Source organism: Sarcophilus harrisii, chromosome 5 (assembly GCF_902635505.1).
Source record: "Sarcophilus harrisii chromosome 5, mSarHar1.11, whole genome shotgun sequence".
In the NCBI taxonomy this organism is placed as follows: domain Eukaryota; kingdom Metazoa; phylum Chordata; class Mammalia; order Dasyuromorphia; family Dasyuridae; genus Sarcophilus; species Sarcophilus harrisii.
In genome coordinates this window covers 179,376,441-179,395,197 of record NC_045430.1, presented here as the reverse complement: position 1 = coordinate 179,395,197, position 18,757 = coordinate 179,376,441, and the positions used below count along the sequence as shown (strand labels likewise).

The 18,757-nt window shown below is 32.9% G+C and overlaps 1 protein-coding gene across 6 annotated transcripts in view; it reads right to left on the bottom strand.

Moving 5' to 3' along the window:
- Nucleotides 1–18,757, bottom strand: part of MKLN1 (muskelin 1) — a 289,454-nt gene that overhangs the window by 147,796 nt on the left and 122,901 nt on the right. For all 6 annotated transcript variants that reach the window (XM_031941073.1, XM_031941074.1, XM_031941072.1 and 3 more), the window contains one exon: nt 263–405. In XM_031941073.1, coding sequence (XP_031796933.1) covers nt 263–297 — 35 coding nt within the window. In that variant the 5' untranslated portion in view covers nt 298–405. The remainder of the gene's footprint in view (nt 1–262; nt 406–18,757) is intronic.

Below are 18,757 nucleotides of genomic sequence, written 5' to 3'. Positions count from 1 at the left end.
ACTACTAAAGTATTATTTTTTTTCCTTTTATAATAAAAGGAGGAAAAAAGTAAAGAAAAATTCTTTGGTTATGGTAAATATACTATCTAAAATGTTTTAAAACATTAATTTTAAGGTGTTACTACATTACAAATCACATTGAGAGGGAAAAAAATCATGTCAAATACAAGTTCAACCTTGAATAATCACAGCTATTAAAAAACAGTGCTGTGTCACCCACATTATTTATGTTAACTGTTTACTTCCCCAAATCACAACTTACCTAGATAAAAGTTCCGTCATATTTTCTTCATTCATCCCACCGAAGACTTTAAATTTCTTTAAATTACAAACATGAGTCTTCTCATATTTTCCAAATGTGATACTCTGGACTATAGCAGGCCTTTCAAGCTTGAGAATCAGGTACTAAATATAAGAAACAACAAAATTAAATTGAAGTTTTCAAAATCAATTATTAAAACAAAAAAAAACAAAAAAAAGTATCTACTGAATTTGTATGTCAAAAATATTAAAAAAGTTTTCAGTATCCCACTAGATTCAAAAGTTAGGGAGAAATTTTTTAAAAGACAACTGGGTTGGAAGGCAGTGCCAAAACAGCAGAGTACAGGCAGAAATTCACCTGAACTCTACCCCAAATTCCAATAAAAACCTTTAAATAATGGATTCTATACAAATTGTAGAGCCACAAAACTCACAAAATGAGTTTCTAGCTCAAGACAACTTAGAAGATCGGCAGGAAAAGTCTGTTGTACCAGGAGAGAACAGTCCAGCGCAGCCTGTACTAGGCAGACAGGGCCCCAGGAATCCAGGAACAGGCTTTGAAGGGACTGATCAGTGGCAACAGTAAGCCCATAGGTGTAAGGGGATCAGACAATGCGTCAGAAGATTTACAAGGGTTCCTCTGCTGCCACCATGGGGCAAGACTGTTGAGTTGCCTGTACTTGAACTTGTATCATAGTCCTGGGTTTTAGTCCCAGTGTGAGGAACACTAGCAACTGTGTGTGGCCACGGGACCAGTGTGACCATGTCACAGTTCCAGGGTTGAAAAGCATTCCTGTGGTCACTCACAAACCAGTACACAGTACAGGAGAGTTAGCTGTTCACACAATTCTCAGGGTCAAAAACTTACAGGTTCCCAGAATTACCTCTGTACAGAAAACCTGAAGATTGAGACAGTGCCCCCTCTCTTTGGGGCAAAAAGCCCCATTTTAGCACAAACTTAAAAGTCAAGGAATAGGCTAGAAAATTCTGAAAGCTACTAAGATGGTAAGGAAGATCTAAACACATTCAGAAGAAAGCAAAATCAAAATTCCTGGATCCAAAGCTTCACATTAAATTATAAATTGATTCCAGGCAATAGAAGAGCTCAAAAAGAATTTTAAAAATCATGTAAACAATGAGACATTTCAAGACAATTCCAATAGACTTCTGAAGGAAATGCTATCCACATTCAGAGAGAGAACTATGGAGACTGAATGTGGATCAAAACACAGTATCTTCACTTTTTGTTATTTGTTTTTTCTTTCTTCTGTTTTTTTTCTCTCTAATTTTTCTTGCATGGCAAGACAAATATGGAAATAGTTTAGAAGAATTGCACATGTTTAACCTATAGTGGATTGCTTGCTGTCTGGGGAGGGGGAGATGGAGAGAGAAAAATTTGGAACACAAGGTTTTGCAAAGGTGAACATTCAAATTATCTTTACAAGTATTTAGAAAAATGTAAAAGCTATTATCATATAAGATGCTTACAGGTAATCCAAGCTAATATAATAAAAATGATGATTCTACCTAAATTACTTATTCAGGGCCATACCAAAGTACCAAAAATTATTTTATAAAATCAGAAAAAATAACAATTCCCCTGAAAGAACAAAAGGTCAAGAATAACATGGGAATTAATGGGAGAAATGCAAAGAAAGGTGACCTAGCTATATCAGACGTAGCAATAGTCATCAAAACGATTTGACACTGGCTAAGAGAGTGGTGGATCAGTGGAATAGGTTAGGCATACAAGATATAGTAGTCAATGATTATAACAATCTATTGCTAAATAAATAATATAATAATAAATTTATATTATATTATTTATTAAAAAAAAATAAATCCAAGGACTCTAGCTTCTAGAATAAGAACTCACTATGTGACAAAAACTTCTAGGAAATCTGGAAAATAGTATAGAGAAAACGAGGTATAGACCAAGATATGGTCAAAAAGGGTTCATAACTCAGACATAGAGGGTGATATTATAAGCAAATTGCAAAGCAAGAAATAGTTTACCTAGTCAGATCTTTGGAGCAGGGAGGAATTAATGATCAAGGAAGAAATAGAGAATATTATGAAAAGTATGATTATATTAAATTAAAAAGTTTTTTGCACAAACAAAACCAATGCAACCAAGATTTAGAAGGGAAGCAAAAAGATGGGAAACAATCAAGACTATTTGGTACTGGTTAAGAAACAGAGCAGTGAAACAGTGGAAAACATTAAGTATAAATGGCAAAGTATTAAAAAGCTCTTTCTCCACACACTAACTTCTGGATTTTTTCAAGGTAAAGTACCATATTTATTGACTATCTTCTAGTGTTGAAGACACTATGTGATATGGACTGGTCTACACTTGTGTACTTTACCACACCATAACACACACATACAGACACACACAGAGACACACGGACGCACGCACACACACACCCCTTTTTAGTCATAGTCTCCACTAGCCCATAGCAGCAGACCTGGGTATAGACTAAGCAACTGCATAGGGCTACGGAGGCAGTTATTATTTATTGTAATATTTATGTATTTCTTTACCATTTAACATGTAAACAATTATACTGCCCTGTTTATTAGGTTCCCATCTTCTTTTTACATGTCACTCAGTTTTTGAGTATTATTCCCTAACCCCATTTTCCCTATAAATCCTTATTTTTTTATTGTGCAATTTGACATAGCATGATGACTTAGGAACATCTTAAGTCACAACAAAACTGACTTATGATAAGAGAGCAACGCTCAGAAAAGAAGATAGATTGGGGAATACTCACAGATAGGGCAGTAAGAATGATCATCTAGCTATAGACTGACAAATACTAAACACATAGGAAAACCATGGAGGAAAAACATAGAGAAGAAAGAGAGTTAAAGGTGAGGAGGGTGGTTAATAACATCAAATGAAGTAGAGAGATTAAAATGGATAAAGACTGAGAAAATATGATTAGACTTGACAATTATTAGATTATTGGTAATTTTGCGGTGTCTGGAGGATCAGAAATCAAATAGCAAAGGGTTAATTAAAAAAAAAAAAAACAATGTAGAGGTAACAAGTATATGTAGACAGCTTTTTCCAAGAATTTTGCAGGAAGAAAAAAAAAATCAAACACAGGATACCAGTAGATAAGTCAATAGAAAGCATCTTAACTCACTAGAATGAAGGATAAATACTAAATCTTTAAGGAAATTATGAAACCCTCAAGAGAAATATTTCATAATAAAGAAAAAAGAACAAATGAATTATGAAATACAGAATCCCCTACATTCTCAGAATAGCATGGAACAAAAAGTTTTCAAAATGGTTCGAAAGATAAATAAGAACTATAAAATAAAAAATTATGAGGTTCAAATGAATGACATGAAATGAAGGTCTTAATGAACATAGATTCAAATTCAGAACTCTCTATGAAATTTTTTTAATTTAGGAAAAGTAATTAGGCCCTAAAATTCTGAACTACAGATTCTAAATTCACTTGCTTAATTATAAGAAGTTAACTAGAGGTACCCTTCTTTTTCCTTGTCACAGTGACCAAACCTAGTGTGGAAGAAGTGGCTCTCAATGAAAAACACACGAAAAGTCATTCCAATTTATTTCTGTACCTCTAGACCATTCTTTCTTGTCCAACATGAACAGGTGACCATCTTATGATCACTTAAGTCATTAACTATGATAGCTTCTATAATTGCCTACTGCCTAACTTAAGGAAAATCCCATCCATTTTGAGGGGAGATATTCCTTTCTTCACCCAACTTGTAACCCCACTGATATATCAATTTCCTTATCCTAGCTTATGTGTCATATGTCAATTGACAGAATTATTCTGTACTTGGTATAGTCATTTCTGATTGTCTAGTTATCTAGCCATATAAAAATAAGGCCTTAAAAGGAAGAATCATCTCAGATTGTGAGGAAGACTTGAGGTAGATTTCATTGTAACACTGGCTCAGAAATCTACTTCAGTCTCTTTTATTGTAGATGGGACAATTTTAACCCACATACAAATGTTTAAAAAAAAATTGCATCTACAGTGGAAATATTCTCTAAGTAAAAGGGAGATTAGTATATTTGAAATACAAAAATGCCAAAGAGAAGAAAATCTTGAAAAGGAAGAAAAATCACCAACATTAAAAGAACTCATGTTTAAGATAAGATAAATGAAATGAAAATGAGTCAAAGTAATAAATGAAAAATCAAAAAAATTCAACATCATAACAGTCCTCTGATGTCATCAATATGGACATCCTTTAGATGATCATAAGTAACAGATGGCCAACCATCTACATCCTCTCAAAAGTTAACAAAAATCCATGAAACATGCTACAGACCTTCCTCAATTCTCCCCAATATGGATGGAGAGGGCATTGGCAGAAGTCTCTGGGTATCTATCTATTCCTCAACTTCACTATGTGAGCAGCCCATTTTCTCTATCATACAATTTCTTAATGACATCCTTTACCCTCACCCCTTTTGGAAGTTCTTTGCTGGTTCTATGCTGTACACTGTTCACACCTACAATCTACTTTATACCACCAAAAGGCATATAGACACAAGAGCCCCGAAAGTGGCAGCACCACCGGTTCTGTTTCAGACCAGTTGCCACAGCTATCCTTAGAGGAGATGGCTTATGTGGGAAGGAACCAGTCATTCCCAATTGACAACCATATGGCACCAACAGGGCAGGCAAGCCAGCCTAACTGAAGAAAATGGGAGGTAGCATGTGCCAGACAAGTCAAACTACAAACCAGCTTGACTACCTGTGATCCTAAATGGGAATGCAATAGCCTTTGAAATGGCAATAAAATCTAGAATCTACATGAAAAGCGACTTCTAGGGAACTGAAGCTTGGCAACTGTTCCTGTAGATGCCAGCTACTGAAAAACGAAAATTCTTGTTATCAAAATTCCTGGAACTTTCACTATCAGTGGAAATAACATTAAGGAAACGCTATTACACCAACTGCTTTGCCAAGGATTATGAGATCTTTCCATCTAACTTGAAATTAAATTTAATGTATATATTGGGTGCACTCTTTGGGAATAGGAATTATCTTATTTTTATATTTATTTCCCCAGTACTTACATAGTGTTTTGGACATGACAAGTATTTGAAATTCACTTTTCCACTGTTCTCTAGGTGATTCTTATTTTCAGTTTTTTGGAGTCACTGATATTCCAGGTTTTACTACCAAAGACCATAGGTAAAAAGTATATATCCCAAAGACAGACCTTTGCTGTTTTGGGAAGTTTGGCATCAATAACAAGACTCTGCAATTTCCCCAAAAGCAATCTAAGCCAATCTAAACCAAAGCCCATTCTTTTCAGTTCTGGTCAAAGAATAGTGTAAAGTTGAAAAGGCAAACTACTAGACAGAGGCCAAAGTGAAATCAGAGCAGAATTAACAGCCTGTGAAAGAGGTAAGGGAAAACAGAGATTTTGCTAAGAGAAAATAATTGGAATAAGAGGGGTGAAGCATAGAGAAAAGTAGAATAACAGAAGGTTATGGTAAAACTGAATGCCAAAGTACTTAGTAAGTAGAGAAATAAATGGAGTATACATGGATAATGGCAAGATTTATTATGTGTGACTTACATGTGACTGAAGTAAAGTGAAGCAATGTGTCACGGGAATTAAGAAAGCTGAGGAAGTAGGAGTTTCATAATTTTGAAGGAGCATCTACATTAATATTAAAGGAAGTAAGGGAAGAAAGGAAAAAAAGTTTTTTTATCATGTTAAATTTATTTAATATATATTTTTTAAAATGTCAAAATTATATATAACAAGTTCACAGTTGCATAACAATGCACTTTAATTAATGATATTTCTTTTAGAGGGAGGGGAGGAAGAAAATGGAATGAAGCCAAGAGGAAAGGAAGGAATTTATTTGCCTGAGCTCATCCAAATTCCCCTTCAAACTACTTTGAACAACACCTCAAAACAAATTCTGTAGTGGCAGAACCCACAAAAGAATGAGTTAAAATTTTCCAGCTTAAGACAACTTAGAAAATCAATAGAAAAGGTCTACCATGCTAAAATGGGAGGGGAGTACAGGTTTTATCAGTCCAGACAAAGTCCAGTAGCAGGCCTTGGAAATGACAGAATAAACTGCAGTGGCAGCTGATTCTGGACTTCTTAGCCCACAGGTGGTAAAGAAATCGGGCAATTGCTCACATGGAGATTACAGGGCTGCCTTTGCTGGCATTGGTATAGGACTCTTATTATATTGCCCATACTCAGATCTAAGTCTCAGTCCCGAGTGCCATCCCCAGCACTAGCAAATTAGGGCTTGAGACCTTAGAGAAGTGAGGACCCTGATCATAGTTCCAGGGTACAATAGAGCACTTCTAATCATTCCCAAACCATAGAACAAGCCAGGAGAGTAGTAAACACACCTTTCATATGATCATATCACCTTGAAAAAACTGAAAGCTCACAAAGCCCCAAAACTAGCTGCACAAAAACACTCAAAGCTTACAACAGTGCCTCCTCCACTCTGGGAGTAGAATGAGCAACTCCAGAAACAACTGTAACATCAAATTAAAAGTCAAAGATGAGTAAACAACAAAAGAAGAACCTGACCACAGAAAATTACTTTGATGACAGGGAAGTTTAAAACGATAACCAAGTCTAAACCTCAAAGAAAAATGTGAATTCAGACCCTAAAAGAATTCCTAAAAGACCTCAAAAGGAAAAGCCAATAAGAGAACTAGAGGAAAATTGGAAAAAAGAAATGACAAATGATGCAAGAATAGCATAAAAAAAATCAACAGCTTGGGTAAAGAAAATACATGTATATATAAACAAAAATAAACCTTAAGAAATAGAACAGATCAAATGGTAAATGATAAAAAGAGGCACAAAAATCCTACAAAGAACTAAAAAAGTACACTTGGACAAATGGAAAAATATATACAAAAATACACAGAAGAAAAGAACTCCTTAGAAAGTAGAACTGGCTAAATGGAAAAGGAGTTACAAAAGCTCACTGAAGAAAATAATTCTTTAAAAATTAGAACTGGACAAACAGAAGCTAATAAGACATCATGAAACAATACATAAAAACCCCTCCAAAAATGAAAAAAATAGAAGAAAAGGTGAAATATCTCATTAGAAAAACAACTGATTTGGAAAATAGATCCAGGAGAGTTAATGTAAGATTTATTAGACTACCTGAAAACCATGGTCAAAAAAAAAAAAAAAAAGAATCCAGACAGCCATCTTTCAAAAAAACATCATGGAAAACTGCACTGAGGGTAAAATAAATATTGGAAAAAAAAATCCCTCCATGACCTCCTGAAAGAGATTCCCAAAATGAAAACTCCCAAGAATACTATAACCAAACTCCAGAGCAGCCAGAAAGAAACCACTTAAATTATCATGTGTCTAAAATGACACAAGATTTAGCAGCTGCTACATTAAAGGATCAAAAATCTTGGAATAAGATATTCCAGAGGATAAAGAAGCTAGGATTACAAACAAGAATTACATAACCAGCAAAACAATATAATCCTTCAGGGGAAAAAAATGGATATTCAATGAAATAGAGGACTCTTAAGCATACCTGATGAAAAGGTGATAACTGATTAGAAAATGTAACTTTCAAATACTCAAGAGAAGCATAAAAAGGTACATAGGAGAGACTTTAAATTCATATATAGGAAGAAGCACAATGGAGAAAACTATTTCTCATAAAAGAGATGCAAAACAGCTTTTTATAGAGGAAAGGGTGATAGGGGAAGTAAGGAACAGCAAATGAAACTTATTCTCACCAAATCTGGCTCAAAGAGGGAATACAGAAATCTATCTTACCCTATAGGAAGGAAGAAGGGGGAGGGGAGGGAAGAGGAGAGAAGCAGTACTGATAAAAAGGAAGGTAAGATTGAGGGAAATGAGAGGCAGAAATAAAATACTTTGAGGATAGGCAGGAGGAAAAGAGGAAAGTAGGATAAACAGGGGAAATAGGATGGAGGGAAATATAGTTAGTAACGATACCTTTAGAAAAAAAAAAATTTACAAGTTTCTCTGATAAAGACTCATTTCTCAAATACACAGAGAATAGAATCAACACTTCCCAAATGACAAATGGTCAAATAAACAGGAAGTTTTCAGATAAAAGAATCAAAGCTATCTATAGTCATATGAAATGCTCAAAAGCTCTACTGAACAAAGAAATGCAAATTAAAAGAACTCTGAGGTACCACCTCACACATTATCAGAATGGCTAATTAAACCAAAGATTTAAGTTTTGAACTGATCCTGATCCAACCATTCTAGAGAACGATTTAAAACTATGCCCAAAGGTCTATAAAAGAGTATGCTCTCTGACCCAGCAATATAACTACCAAGTCTATATCCCAAATAGATTAAAAAAAAAAAAAAAAAAAAAAACAGAAAGGAGAAGAACCTATATGTACAAAAGTATTTATAGTAGTTCTTTCTGTGGTTACAAAGAATTGGAAATTGAAGGGTTAATCATCAACTGGAGGGCAGATGAACAAATTATTGTACATAATTGTGATGGAACACTATTAATAAGAAATTATGAACAGATTTCAGAAAAGACTTACCTGAACTGATGCAAAGTGAAATAAGCAGAACTAGAAGAACATTATACACAGTAATAGCAATAGTGTACAATGATCAATTGTAAATGACTTAGCTATTCTGATCAATACAGTGATCCAAGACAATTTCAAAGGACTTATGATGAAAAATGCTACCTATCTCCAGGAAGAAAAAAAAAAAACTGATGGCACCTGAAAGTTGATCAAAGCATAGTTTTTTGTGGGGAGAGGGAGGTGTGCTTTGTTTTCTTTCACAACATGACCAATAAGGAAATTTTTTGCATGACTACACACATATAATCTATATCAAGTTGCTTGCCTTCTCAATGAGAGAATGAGAGATGGAAAGAATTTAGAATTCAAAAATTTTGCAAATAAATGCTAAAAGTTGTTTTTACATTTAATTGTGAAAAAATACAATATTAAATAAATAGAAATTAAAATCTGGAAGAAAAAAAAAGAAAATTGCTATACTATAATAGGACAGTGCCTATGTTTTTTGCCCAAGTTACATTTTATTTATGACTTTTACATTGAGACTTTGGTCAAGAATACCACCCTAAATTGTTGCATTATATTTATGGAAAAATACACTCTAACTTTATGATGATTTGTTTTGCAGTTTAGTTGCTAGAAGGGCATTATGATGAAAAGTAAGGCTTACTTGTGCATAGAAAATACCAGATTACATTATTTAGAGTTGTGTTTTACCTATTATGTACAACAAGTTCTTCTCATTGTTTTTGATTCAAATAATAGTTCTGTAATTGTGGGAAAGAAATAAGGGAAAAAGTCTTAGTGTTTAAGTAGGGAGACAAATCGTTAAGACCAGGACTAGGAAAATAACTTTGGCAGCTGAATAGATGATGAACCAGAGTGGGCAGAAACCTGTGTCAGGAAGTTACAACAGTTCTGCAATAGTTTAGGCAAGCTACTGCAATAGTCCAGACATGAAGGAGGATCTGCAGTAAGGAAAGAAATATTCAGAGTTGAAGATGACATCTAGTTTGTGAGTCTGAAAGTCTGGAAGGTGATGTGATATACCATAAACTGTAACGAAGAAGTTAAGAGGGAAGAGGGTTTAGGGAGAATTCCATTTGGAACATATTAAGTTTAAAATGTCTATTTAACACCCGGCTCAAGATTGCCCAAAGGCAATGGAAATGTGAGACTGGAGTTCAATAAAAAGATTAGGAATGTATTAGTAGATCTGAGAATTATCAGCAAGGAGATGATAATTAAATCCATGGGAGGTGATGAAGTCACCAAGTAAAGCAGTAAAGAGAAAGAAGAGAGGGCCCAGGACAATAACTTATAGGGCACTACAATTAGTGGATATGACCCGCATGAAGATTCAGGGAAGAAGACTGAGAAAGTACAGTAAAATAGGAGAGAAATAAAGGGAAAGTGGTATCTTGAAAATCTAGAGAAACGAGAATATCAAGGAAAAAAAGGGTGATTAGCATTGTACTACTATGTCTCCAACAGAAAGACATAATGGAGAAACTAATAAATGTATTTAAAAAATTTTGACTTGCTCTCCTGTCTCAAGCACAGAAATAGAGATGACCACTAAAGAAAAGTAATTTAGTTTAAACGATCTAGTGCCATGTGTGAGGATGTGAATAAGTGTGTATACACATCTACATATGCACATACATACATTCTGAATTGATCATTTTCCTTACATTAATTAGATATTAAAAACCAACTGAATAAAGTGACAACAAAAATGGTCTCATGCTTTAAGTTCAATTTTCACAATTGAAATATAATTTAGAAGGATTTATACCCGGTATCAAAAGAATGGTATAGTGTTTCTCAAGACATTACCAAATTACATCTACTCAAAATGAAAAGCAACTTGATTTTTCCCTAGGACATATTGCTAACAATCTGCTAAACTTGCCAGCTTCAATGTCAACGGCATAAAAATCAGATAGACTGGTCCACATATTTAATCATTTGAAAAGAGGCAAGAATATTATGTATTTAAAAAAAATTTTCAGTTTTCAAGCTCTAACAAGTCTCTGAAATAATTTCTTGAGCTCTTCTTTGACAAGTGAAGAGATTTAATACTCATTAATAAGGTATGGATAAAATACTCCTGCTTTAAGAATTAAATAGTACAGCTGGATAGTTCCATGAATAAAGTACCTTGGGCCAGAGTCAAATCTGACTTCAAACATGGCCTCATTTTTACTATCTATGTAATCTTGGGAATGTCACTTAATCTTCCTGTGTCTCAGTGCTCTCATCTGTATATTAGAGACAATTAACAATATCAGCTATCTAGCAGAACTGTTGTGAGACTTAAATGAGATATTAAGCAAAAAGAAAGTGCTTGAGGCAACTATGTGGCGCAGTTGTTAGAATACTCTGAAATCAGGAGAACCCGAGTTCAAATCTGGCCTCACACACAACACTTTCTAGCTGTGGACCCTGGGCAAGTCACTCAACCCCAATTGCCTCAGGAAAAAAAAAAAAACAAAAAAAAACAATACCCTCAAAGTGCTATATAAATGTTAGTTATCATGAGTATTAGCTATTAAGAATATTAAGGTATATGATTTTTAAAGAAGAAGAGGGGATCTGATGCTGAAAATGACAAGTACCAAAATACACACACACACATACACACTATATTTTAACAGAAATGACTTGTTATTGATACAGGAATCATTCCTGAATCAACCGTATAGTCAAACTACTGCCTTCTTATTACAAAGGTTAAGATTTAGAAAAAAATTAAATAAAAATAAAAAAAGATAAAACAATACCAAGCTGACCTTTATGTCCTCAACTGGGGAATGGTTGAACAAGTTGTGGTATATGATTCTGATAGAATATTACTGTGCCTTATGAAGTGATAAGTGGGTTGCTTACAGAAAAACATGAAAAGACTTACATGAACTGAGGCAAAATGAAGTAAGCAGAATCAGGAGAAAAGTATATCTATTAACAACAGTATTATGCAATGATAAACCATGAATGATTTAGCTAATCTCAGCAACACAATGACCCAAGACAATTTCAAAGTATTTACACAATGAAAAATGTTTTCTTGACTCCAGAGAAGTAACTGATGGAGTCTAATAGATTGAAGGACATTTTTTATTTTCTTCTTTCTTTCTTTCTTTCTCTCTCTCTCTCTCTCTCTCTCTCTCTCTCTCTCTCTCTCTTTCTTTCTCTCTCTCTCTCTCTCTCTCTCTCTCTCTCTCTCTCTCTCTCTCTCTCTCTCTCTCTCTCTCTCTCTCTCTCTCTCTCTCTCTCTCTCTCTCTCTCTCTCTCTCTTTCTCTCTTTCTCTCTCTTTCTCTCTCTCTCTCTTTCTTTCTTTCTTTCTTTCTTTCTTTCTTTCTTTCTTTCTTTCTTTCTTTCTTTCTTTCTTGGGGGAGGTGGGAATGGGTTGAGTCTGTTTTCTTTTACAACAGACAAATAAGGAAATATGTTTTACATGAAGTCCGCATGCATAACTGGATCAGATTAGCGTCTCAGGAAGGGAGAAAAAGGTGAAATAGAGAGAATTTCAAACTCAAAATTTTAATAATGAATGTTAAAAATTGGGTTTTTTTTTTACAAATAATTGGAAAAAATAAGTATTTTTTAAATGCTTCATGACCAGATGGATTTAGAAGTATATTCTAACTTTTACTGAAAGAATGCTTCAAATCATTAATAAAATTAAAGCAACCTTGAGGTTTCACTTCATAACCTCCAAAGAGGTATAGATGACCAAAGATAGAAATAGTTGGTGTTGGGAGTAGTTGTGGGAAAATAGGCACACACTAGCACACAGATGATGGTGCTGTAAATCAGTACAACCATTGTGGGAAAATAATTTGTAATAATGCAAATTGAGTGACCAAAATGTTCATAAGCTTTGATTCAGAAATGTCATTATTAGGATTATTACTTATTATTGGGGGGGAAAAAAAAAAGAAAGTCGTCTTATATGTGAAAACAGTTGCAGCAACATCTGCAGTAGCAAAGAATTGAAAACAAAACAGATGCCCATTTGAATGATGAATGGCTAAATAAGCCATGGTACATGAATATAATGGAATGACTAATGGCACCATTACAGAGAAGCATAGACAGAAGAAGATCTACATAAACTGATGTAGAGAGGTAAGTAGAGCCCTGAAAACAATATGCATGATGACTAAAACAATTTAAAAACTGAAAGATCAATAACAGCAGCAGCCAAAAGTGAATTTTGTAAAACTGTAAGGAATAAGCATAACTTAAAAGAAGAGATATGAAAAGATACTTCCCATACCATTCCTTTGCAGAGGCGAGCACTGCATATGTTTTCAGACTTTTTTTTGACACTGATCAGTTATAATCATTTCCTCTTCTTTTTTCTTTTTTTTTTTCTTAAAAAAAAATACTATTCTCTGGGAAGGGAAGGAAGAAGGATACTGGGGAAAAACTATAATGATATTAAAAAAAAAAAAAAAGATTCAAAACACTTAACTCCAGTATGCTATAAACTCTTTGTAAACATGGGGAAAAAAGGAAACTCTTCCAAACTCGTTAATACAACTGTGGAAGAGAAATGGAAAGGAAGAATTTATTAATTGGGACATATGTACTATGTGCTATATACTATGTTAAAAGCTTTATAAATATTATCTCATTTGATCCCCCAACCACCCTGGGAAACAGGTCTTATTATGATCTCCATTTTACAATTGAAGAAACTGAGAAAGAAAGTGATTTGCCCAGCATCACACAACTAGGAAGGTTTTGAGACCAGATTTGAATTCAGGTCTTCATGATTCCAGGCCAGCACTCTCTCCACTCTGCTACCTAATTATCTTCACAAAAGGGGGAAAAAATTTTAAACTGAAAGTCAATATCCCTGACACAAAAATATTAAATATAAGCAAAGAGGCTACAAAAATAATGACAAGATTATACACTATGACCAAGTTGGATTTTTACCAGGAAAGCAGGATTAGTCCCATTCAACTAAAATTATAAATTTAATAAATCATATAAATAAATCTACATAATCATATCAAAAGATACTAAAAACTAAAACCTAATGGTGCTAGAAATGCTACTATAGAAATGAGACAAGAAAAGAAATCACGGGAACAAAGGCAAAGAGCAGAAAAAAAAAAAAAAAAACCACCTCTTTTTGCAGATGACCGTGTACATTTAGAGAAATTTAAAGAATCAACCAAAAATCAACTGAAACAATAAATTCAGCAAACTTAAATCACCACTTAAATCATCAGCACTTCTATATATTACGTATTTGAGCACCTGGCACAGTACTTGACATATCAGTAGGTGCTAACTAAATATATATTCCTTTCCCTCTCTTACTACCAAATCCATAAAGAAGAAACAGAAATTACTAACTATACAACATATAAAATATTTGGAAATCTATGTAACTGAATTATGTAACTGCAACTACAAAATACTCTTTATAGAAAGGTCGACCTAAATAATTTTAAGACTATTAACAGCTCATGGGTAGGTTGTGCAAATTTTTAAAAATGACATTATTAAATTTACCACAATAATCAAAGTGAAACTAAAAATGAATTTATTCTAAATGACAGACCCATCAATTGATATAGAATGTACAAATAAGTTCAAATTTGAATTACTGCTTAGTGAGAAACTCAAAAAAATCTATTACTATGATCAATCAACACAGACTAATGATACAGATGATCTTTATCATCAAGCTGCTTGCTCTAACTGATTATATATGAAAGTTAAAAGTTAAAAAAAATATGTAATATTTACCATAGTACTAAATATTAATTTTAGTAAGAACAAAATAAGCTAATTGCCCCCTCCAAATTGAACTTTTTGAAAATTCGAATACTTTAAGAATTGTTTAATCATTTGAAAATTTCAACAATTGAATGTAAAACTATGTTAATTTCCTTAAATTTTAAAAAAGTAAAATCTCTATAATAGATAATTACATGAATGATATGAAAAGAAAAACACTGCAGCAGTTTAAACTAGAGGACAATCATAGATAAAAGAGTTTAAGTCGCAAAAAAAGAATACAAAGTAAAAGGGCTCCAAAGAAAAAATAAATAAAAACCAGATGATTGTGATATGTAAGCAGTATAATAGTAAACAACTTTTCACTGATGTCTTTTGGTTTTTACACCATCATAATTTTCTCCAGGATTCTTCTTCCTCTTAGAAAATAATGTTATGTAATAGTATTTTTTCCCCAAGCTTTTTATTTTTTAACATTCAGTTTTTAAATTTGAGTTCCTAATTCTCCCCTTCCCTACCCATTGAGAAGGCAAGCAATATGATATCTATAAAACATGTGAAGCATGAAAAAAACATTTCCATATTAACACTGTAGCAAAAGAAAAAGAAAGTGAAAGTGAAAAAATATGTTTCAAACTATACTCAGAGTTCATCATCTGGAATTCAGAAGTATTTTTAAGGAAAAAGGGAGGGATCAACACCACCAATCAATACTGCAAAAAGTATCAAAGCATGTGCAACGTGCAATATCTTCTTATATCTCTTCATTTCAGTGCTGCTTGTTTTTTATAATTTTGTTGCATTTACTTTTGCCTTTTGCATGTGTATATATGTTCTTTCCATTTACAGTGCTATAGATATGTATGCTGGTTTTTTGACTATTTCACTTCAATTTATATCAAATCATATAGAACTTACCATGCTTCTCTGTATTTATTATATTCATCATTTCTAACAGCATTAATATTCCATTATATTCATAAACCACAATTTGTTTAACTATTTCCCAATCAATGAAATTCTATTCTGTTTCCAATTCTTTGCTACCACAAAAAAATGCTACTATCATTGTGTATATATATGGGGATTTTTTTCTTATCAATGGCTTCCTTAAGGCATAAACCTAGTAATGGAGTCTCTGGTCAAAGTCACAGTCACTTTATTTGTAATATATCAAATTGTCAGTAGTATTATTGATAGGGAAGATCATTGCATTTGCTTTGTTTCCACTTCAGCTGGAAGAAAGCCTAATAAAATTATGTTAAGAACTTATCTAGATCTTTAAAATGAAAATTGTTTCTGTTGGACAGCCAAGTGATTAAATAAGCAAGCAATTTAAACTAGAAAGCATATAGGGCTCACAAATTCTTAAAGCCAGATGTATTTCTTTTATGCCTAAGTAAATTATCAAGTCATTTGGGGGGAAAAAAAACAAAAAACAAAACCTTTAAATAATAGTACGTTTCAAAACTTTAAATACTCCATATATCAAAAACCACATTTTTATATCTTGATCTAAACTGTAATTTGAGAAGTTAGTGAAAAAAAGCTTTTATGATCTTTGTTGTTTCTCAACCTGAAGAATTTTAATCTTAATCTTCTATTATGAAAATTATTTCTCATTACATATATATAACCCTAAATGCTTCTATATTCAAAAGACAAATGGAAGGAAAGGGGAGTATAAAAAAACCAAATAATTCTTGCCCTCAGGAAGTTTAAAATCTGTTACTTTACCAGCAAACATTATTTCATAGGTACATCAGTGTCCAGGGCAAAATATGAACCTATACCTTCCTAATTTCAAATCTAATTTGGAAACTAAGTAACTCCTTTGGGAAACTGACTAGTTGAATTTTTATCTAAAGTCAACACAACTGTCCTCGGAGGATAAAAGATCATCCATTAGAAAATAGGTATGGCTGGGGTAAAACAGCAAAATGTGACATTTCAAAAGAAGTCTATGGCTTTTCAGGAACTCATTTCTGAAGACTATCTCTTGAATAATTTCAAAATATTAACTAAACACGGTCAGTTTGAGCAATAATTTCCATCTATTACTCCTAAAGGATATCTATGGACCAAATATGTCTATGTTAAAGAAAAAACAGAAAGCCTATCAGTTTTTTCATGAATGAATGCTTCAAGTGTCTGTAACATAACTCTTTGATAATTAGAAAATTTCATAATTGTTAATGAACAGAAAATCAGACAATGTTTCATAAGTAGTTCTGTAATGTGTTATCAGTGAAAGATCATTTCAGAACATGATAAAGAGCAAGTTAGCTGACAGACAATTGAAGGCTCAACTTAAGAAAGTTAGTGCTTCTTAATAGTTTCAGGATTGTTTTGCCTGATCAACAAGGAAAGATCAACAGTGAAAGATGACATTCAGAATATAAAATGTTATTACAAAAGTGATTTCATGGAAAAGTTGGTCCATTGTGCAAGCTCTTTACAATGTTGATTCAAAATTTAGATGCAATTTTAAAACTGCTGTAGAAATTTAAAAAGATAAATAAATATTAAGGAAAGCTTAGGGGTAAATTATAGGATTTGCTTATATCACCATCAGTGTCACTTTCTTCAACTGATAACTGAAAATTTTTAGGCTCTAGAATACCCTAAAACATTTTAGTACAAAATCTTAAAATTTTGAGGATTTTTTCCTTCATATATCAAGACCAATCTTAGAAGAAATAGCAAAAAAAAAAAAAAAAAAAAAAAAAAAAAAAAAGGCTAGGTGAAAACTGGCAAAGAGCTATTTGTACTGAATTATGATATCAATTTAACTAATCAAAGGTAATGTTTTAAAATGCTCTAGAAAGTCAAATTTCAGAATCAGACCTACCTTGGAAAAGGGAGTTGTCCCAAATAGGAGCTCACTATTTGTACCAATGTTATCAAAGGTCCTAGTCCCTAACCCCTAGAAAAAAAACACTTAGGGGAGCAGCTTTAGCTTTACAATTCCAATAATTAATTTTACAAAAATGCACACTTATTATACCAATGAAAAGCTAGTGCAGATGTATGTTATCCATTTGACTTTTGTGAGAAACATAGTAATTCAAATGTAAGCTGTCATCAGAAAATTTTTTCAAGAAAAATTTCCAGGGGCACTGTTTAGGAAGGAGGTTACTATTCAGAATTCTGTTCCATACCATCTTTATTAGCAGAGAACTATTCTTAAAGGACACTTACTGATAATTCATATTTTTATAGGACTTTGAAATTCACAAAAAGAAAACCCTCAAAACAACTCTTTTCAAATGACTCCCCCAACATTTAAATGACTGTAGGCAATTATTAATTGTCCCCTAAGCAATTCACCCCCACAATTTCTCTCTTATACTTAGGGTGGTAAGAAAAGAAAAAAGGAGAGGAAAAGAAAAACTCAACTCAAGAACTGTAGGGAGTAGTAGCTTCTCCATCCATCTCAAGATTTTTGGTAGAGAAGAAATATGAGTATAGCCTGGCATGCACCTTAGATTTAGAAAAAGCAGATTTCAAAGATTTCCTTGTAAAGATAGGAAGAATTATAAAGACTAAAACGCCCCAAAGGATGAGAAATGCTCAAGAATGAAATTCTGAAAACACAAAGAGAAACAAATCCAATAAGAAAAAATAAGGTTTGTTAGAAAAGATTGATACGGATACACAGGGAACTCTCCAACTATCTTTTAAGATTTAAAAAAGAAATGGAAGTGGAAACAAAGTCAGATAACTGAAGGCAAAAATAAAGAGTACAGCATGGTCCTTTAAAATAATCTGAGGAAAACAAAGAACTACAAAAAAATTAATAATAATATTTTTTTATGTAGTGGAAAGTGAAAAAATCTTAACGGACTTTTTGAAGTGGATGGGACCATGGTAACTGACAACAAAAAGAAAGGAAACTAGTTAATTCATTTTTTCTTTTACAAAAGAGAATGAAAAGAACAAAAATGAGAAAAATGGGAGTTACTATCCAAATTAAATAAGATAGTAAATAAATACTTATCTATCCTTGATAAATTCAAGTCACTTGGCACACAAGAACAACCTTTGTGGGTCCTGAAAAACTAGGAGACGTAATTAATAAACCAATAACAGTAATATTTTAAAGATCATAGAAAATAGAAAAGATACCAGAAGAACAAATTTGTCCCATTTTTCAAAAAGAGAAAAA